At 42.1% G+C, this 6,340-nt stretch overlaps 1 protein-coding gene across 4 annotated transcripts in view; it reads right to left on the bottom strand.

Moving 5' to 3' along the window:
- Positions 1-3,465: 3,465 nt before the first annotated feature.
- The window catches only part of LOC134403981 (cystine/glutamate transporter-like), a 35,364-nt gene continuing 32,489 nt past the window's right edge, over positions 3,466-6,340 (bottom strand). For all 4 annotated transcript variants that reach the window (XM_063134527.1, XM_063134529.1, XM_063134526.1 and 1 more), the window contains one exon: positions 3,466-6,298. In XM_063134527.1, coding sequence (XP_062990597.1) covers positions 6,234-6,298 — 65 coding nt within the window. In that variant the 3' untranslated portion in view covers positions 3,466-6,233. The remainder of the gene's footprint in view (positions 6,299-6,340) is intronic.

Raw genomic sequence — 6,340 nt, 5'->3', positions numbered from 1 at the left:
TGGCTGAAAAAGCCCCACCTCCACCCTTGAATCTTTTCTGGCTAGATCATTAACTGGGATGGTCACCTGCCTCTGTGTCAAAACACACACTTTAACCCTTCCCCTTGTCTCTCTTGGAGCAGAACCTGACAACTTGATTGGAGCCTGACAACTCGATCTTGCAAATATTAACATCATGTTTTTTAAACAGCTACCAGTTTTTAAATGCCGTATCTACAGCACAAGTTTAACCCAGTTTAACAGTCATTCCCTCTCTTCAGAGAACTGGAGTTCACAGTGGAAAGAGGGAAGAGCCTCCTGATTCCTTGCAGAATTCACCACACCCTCACCAAACTACAATTCCCAGGATTAATGGAGGGAAGCCATTCCATAAATCCTTATTAATTAAAGTATTGCTCATTTGCTGCCCTCTAATGGTATTCCCAAATCTGCAACCTTAGTTGGCCTGCTTCACCCTTCCTAATAGAAAGACCTGACTGGCTTATCAGAAGTCTTAGAGCTTCTCCAAATAAGCAATTTATTGCATGCTCATGATAGGCCACTCACAGAAGTTTGCAGATCTATTACACAACGGCATCAACATCCAAGATTTCTCTCGCACTATCCCCCTGTAATCTCACTTTTTAAAAGTTCGGAGATAATGCAGTATTTAAAATTATCACTGAGATATTGCAGGATCTCCTTGATATGTAAAATTGGTGTTGTGCTATAATTCTGCCAGTAGATGGTGCTGGTAAAAACAATGAAACTTTAAAAAGGAGTGTGTCATAAACATGGAAAGACAGCAGAGAATGAAAGCCCTGGTAAGGCTGCAGGAGGTGTCCTATGCATAGAGAAGCTCTTAGGTTTGTCATCATTTGCTGGGGCTTAAGAATGGTTTCTGTGTTGCTTTGAGCACAGCGTCATCATACCCCTTGGCTCCACCCTCCATCCCACCAGCTGCCACTGGATTGGTTACACGCCCCATGATTCCTGGGAGGAAATAATCCCTTGTTGGGACCTTTCTCGTCTGGAAGCATAGCCTACAGGCTCAGATGATGAGACTTGTGAGGGCCATCACTTCCTGTTGCCTTCAATTCAATGTAACATTCTATGCGCGTCATGTGCCGGGGCTGGCTAATGGAATCGCTGACGCTTTGTCGCACAACCAGTTGTCCAGGTTTTGGAGCTTAGCCCCTGCTCCCCTTCATCTTCTCTTCTCCAGGCTTTCCCAGCTGTTTCAACCATTCCTCATAGGACTTTGCTTTGTAGATTCATGAGTCTGTAGTTCTTTTTCTCTTATTTCCCACAGCTTCTTCTGTTTTCCAGCTTCAGTTGATAGGGGGTGGGTGAGAATGGCAAAGAGTTCTTAATCTTGAATGATATCAATGAGTTACACTCCCTAGACAATCAGAAATGAATTTACTTGTTCTCTGAGATTTCCTCTCTCTCACACCAATGGGATAACAAATTAATGTATTAAAGATATATTTTGTACATAAGGGAATGTAAATTTTTATTTGGGGTTTTCAAAAAACTGCTTAGGGACAATTCTGAAGGATTCAAGAGAAGCTGCAGCTCCTACAAGCCTCATTTTACCTCAGGTCTCAATGACGTGACTCTCGCCTAAACAACGTAGGCAAAATGAGTGTCCGTCTGAGGGTGGTAGTTTGCTCCCACACCTAGAGCATTTTCTGAATAGTGCTCTGAGGGCCATGCGCCCCTTCGAGTGATCGGAGATCGTGAAAAGAAATAAACAAAATATATAACTATAAAGGTAGAAGAGAAACTAGAAGATTCGAAAAGGTAGAAATAAGAAAAAATGCCTCAAAATGTTTGTTTGTTTGCTTTTTCCACAGAGGATTTCCCAGACGAGGTCACCACAATGGCGGTCAAAAGAGAACTGAGGAGAATCAGGCGGGAACCCGGACATGCGCACTGTGTCATGGGGGAGGGGTTCCCGCCCAAAACGCCTCAGCTATGGAATTTTCCCGAACGAGACTCCACGCAGGCGCAGAGCCCATACTTGTGTGATGCACAGAGACCACGAAGAAGAACCAACGGATAAAGGACTAAGTTGCATTCTGGTTCATTAATATGTCCTCCTTTGAATCCTCCCGCACACCCTAATTTGGGGATTTAGGGTTCACGCCATTTATGCATGTGTTGAACTATACTGGGCAGAGGCAACGGTTGAGTTGAGGTTTAAATAATACTGCAATTTCATACACACACACACACACACATGGTAGCAGACTCATATTTTTCTTTTTAAATGTTCGTTGTGGCATGTCTGCTGAATTACTGGATGTGAAGACTGATAAGGACATGCTTACTGTTAGGGTGTAGCTAAGCCTAACCTTTTTTAAAAATATATTTTAAAAATAGTTTTTTTGTGTTTTTTAAAAAAAATTGTTACATAGAGAGTCTTTTTACACAATGCTTTTATTGTGGACTCATGATTGCTCACTCACAGAAGTTTGCAGGCCCTTTATATTATGTTGTCATCTTGCAGGGCCTCTCCCACTCTTTGCAACCATTTTTTTTTCCTGATGAGAAAAGTCTGCTACTATTTAGAAAATGCATTATAAAGCCTTGTGTTATTGCACAATTTTGCTATAGCACAGCACCATCTAGTGGTCATATAATGAAACATATAGGAAAAACAGAGAAAGACACCCACCCACCCCACCTGGAAAAAAGCACATGTAAAGGAGACAATCTTAATCCTGCAAAGAATCTGGAAGCTGAAGCCCCAGTAAAGAGGTGGGATAAAATCCTCATGTAGAAATGCGTTTATATTCTGCCTTTCCTCTCAGGAGCCCAAGGTGGCATACATAATCCTCCTCCTTTCCAATGTACATGTGGTCCTGCACAGGGGTGGAGTGGGGGGGCAGAGGAGGAGTTTCAGGAAGCAAGCCACTGTGGGAGAAGGTTTAATCCACCCATCCTGGTGCACACTGATCCTGAATCAAATGGTGTGTTTACTTACTCTCACATAAGAATAGTCTCAGCTGCTTGCTATGCATTTAACATAGCATGTATTTAGGGCTAAACTACATGTGATGCGAAATCCTACTGCAGTCCCAAGAAAAATCACACATGCAAATGCTTGCACACAACGCCTACTAAGAGCCCTAAAAACAAAGACCTCACTAGCTCCAATGGTAGTTTCCCTCCTGGGGCTAACAGCAAGCACATGGAGAAGGGTGAACTTCATTGGAACTGGGGTGGAAGCTGAAAAACCTAAATCTCCTCTCCCTGTGCCCAGTAGTCCTAATGAAATTTGGCAGGGCGGGGGCGGGGGGTATGCCTGCTATTAATTTTGTTTTAAGCACAGAAATGATTGCTAACAGCAACATTTAGCATCACATTTCATTTGGCCCTTAAGTTTGGAACTGGATTAATATCACAGCCTGTTCTCACCTCTGTTTCATAATATTTTATTTATTTATTTATTTATTTACAATTATTTTTAAGACGCCTTTAACGGTGCAACCCCCTCTAGGCTACACACATGATAAAAACCATACAAAGTGGATACATATTCAATAAAAATCCATTAAAAAACAGATTACCAATAGCAATCAATACAAACAGAAATGACCACTGAGCCTAAAACACTTTGGAAAAACAGGTGGGTCCTCAGACCTTCCTAAAGATCTGCATGGAAGGAACCTAATGAACCCCCAAAGGAAGGCAATTCCAGAGGTGTGGGGCCACTATGGAGAAGGCTCTGCGTCTTGTACTCACCAGCTTAATTGCCCTTGACAGTGGGCAAGTGAGAAAAGCTTCTTAGAGCCTTTCTACATGAGCCATTTATTCTACACTCATGATTCCTTACTCATGGCAGTTTGCAGATGCTTTACACATCATAGTTATCCTCTAAGACCTCTCCCACACTTTGCAACCATTACACTATTATTATTATTATTATTATTATTATTATTATTATTATTATTATTATTATCTAACCAGGAAAGTCTGGTATTTCTGTGAATGGCGGCATGAAACTCAGGTGTATATGTACAACACTGCTACATGACAATGCCACCTAGTGGCTGTGTAATGGAACATATAGAAAAGCAAAGAAAGAAAAGCTCGGGGGGGGGGAGGAGAAACTGATGGAGGAGCTGATGAAGCCTCCATAAAGTGTGGGGTTAAAAGCCTCATGTAGAAAAGTCCTAAAATGGAATAGCAGGAGCTACCAGAATCTATTATTGGGACTGTACATGTCTTCAGTATTGACCATGATGCTTTAGACTTATGTAAAAGGGGCACAAGATTTCTTTCACTATGAGTTTAAAAAAGAAAAAAAGGGATAGTTGAACGGATTGGGGGCAATTTCCTACCTGCATACTACTTCCATGTAGGATCACATGTGCAAAACAGTACATAGATTCTCACATCTGGCCATCTCATACATGCTGACTTCATTACAAGTGGCAGCAGTTTCCCATGGATTGTAAACACACACAAAAACAAGCACGTGTGACTTCACCTGCGTACACACAACTTGCTTTCTCCTTATATGGATCCATGTAGGCAAGGGATGGGGAACCTGTGCCATCCAGATGATGTTAAAGGACTCCATCTCCCATCGGCCCTAGCCAACATGACCAATGGTAAGAAATTATGGGTGTTAGAGTCCAACAATATCAGGAGGGCCACTGGTTCTCTACTCCTAGTGTAGGCAATCTGTCATATTTGAAACAGTTGTGATGCTCCTTCTGATTTCTGATGGTTAGAAGTGCTCCATTAATAGTTTTGGTTCATGGCCCTCTCAAGTCACGTTTCATGTTGCAAAACTATTGCTACTACCACCAACTGATTTATTTCACATTACCATGTGCTCAACCCCACCACCACCACCACCCCTGGTCTTACAAAGACATGTGTTTCACTCTAACGTGCCAGCCCCTACCCACATTCAGAGAAGACAGACCCACTGACTTCAGTAGAACTTACTTCTGTGTAAATACTGCAGGACAGAAGAGATGCACATGCTATCACTTGTTTGAGCTTATATTGTTTTGCTAGATCGTTGCTGCTATGGTGATACAAGGATTATTATTCCTCCGGATCCATGGGGGTAATTTGCCCCCAACCAATATGGCACTGACCTAGCAATGTCACCTTGGATAGCGCCTTGGGTAGCTTCTATAGAGTTCTGACTGAAACCCAGAGCGGATTCACCACCTTATTGACGTCGGAACTGACAGACATCAGAACCCCAATCGGAACCACTCACTGCATAACAAACCACTGGTACCATTGAAAAGTACTTCCTAATGTTTAGTCTAAATCTTCTTTTCTTTTCTTGTAACTTAAACCCACCATTTCAGGCCACCAGACCAAAAGAGCCCAAATTTGCTCCATTTTCTGTATGATAGCCCTTCAACTGTTCTACCCGTTCCAAAGACAAAAAAGGTGTGAAATTGGCTAGACCATGCTGCAAAGCTAACTCTGGTATAGTCAATGCCACTCAAAAAATCATTTTTGCCCTTGTTTTACTTTGTAAAGTATTACAAAATCACCTTGATAAATATGCATCCATTCTTTCATACACTATATATATATTTAAAAAATATCAAAAGTTTTGAAACTGCTCCAGATTTAGGTAGCTGGGTGTGGGGAGTAGGGGTGGGTAGCTGTCTTATCATGGCATCATTCAAACAGTGTCCATGGCAAGCCCACCAAAATACATACATGTCTTTGAGGGCTTTCTTTTTTTAGCCTTTCTAGAGTACAGCCTGGAGCACATCAAAACGGTCACTACCCAAAGTGCACAGGTCAAACCAAACTTTAAAAATGAACCTGCACTCCATGGCTAATAACCGCTGTGCAACACCACTTCAAAATCTACAAATAACTATTGACTCAACACGATCGGTGTTTAAAGATGGAGTACAGATTCAGTTACATTGGTATGAGTCTTTCTTCTGGATCCACTCATGTCCACCTGCAATGGCAGATGAGGACCCTATCAGGACCGACACAGGCTACGTTTCTAATGCTATCCAAGGTGCAATTCAACACAAGGTGCAACTCAACACAAACTTCCTTGTTGCCTTTGATTCCTCCTGAACTTTCCATCTGGTGTTGAAATATCAATTTGGAAGCAGAAGTAGCCACAATGTAGTAGTGTTCTATGTGCAACGTGAAATGTAAGCTAATGGCAAAGTCTTCACAAAGTTGGAGTCTCTAAATAGATGCTTCAGGGGTGTGTGTGCATTCTTCTCTTGTTATGCTCCTCAGTAAGTCCTGATCTCTTGTTGCACCACCTTCAAGAGTATCTGGAGCTTCAGGGTGAGATAATCTGCAACAGGAAAAAACAACAACCCAGAATAAGAGCAAGTGT

The sequence above is a fragment of the Elgaria multicarinata genome, chromosome 9 (genome assembly GCF_023053635.1).
Source record: "Elgaria multicarinata webbii isolate HBS135686 ecotype San Diego chromosome 9, rElgMul1.1.pri, whole genome shotgun sequence".
In the NCBI taxonomy this organism is placed as follows: domain Eukaryota; kingdom Metazoa; phylum Chordata; class Lepidosauria; order Squamata; family Anguidae; genus Elgaria; species Elgaria multicarinata.
This window is presented reverse-complemented; position numbering and strand designations above follow the sequence as displayed.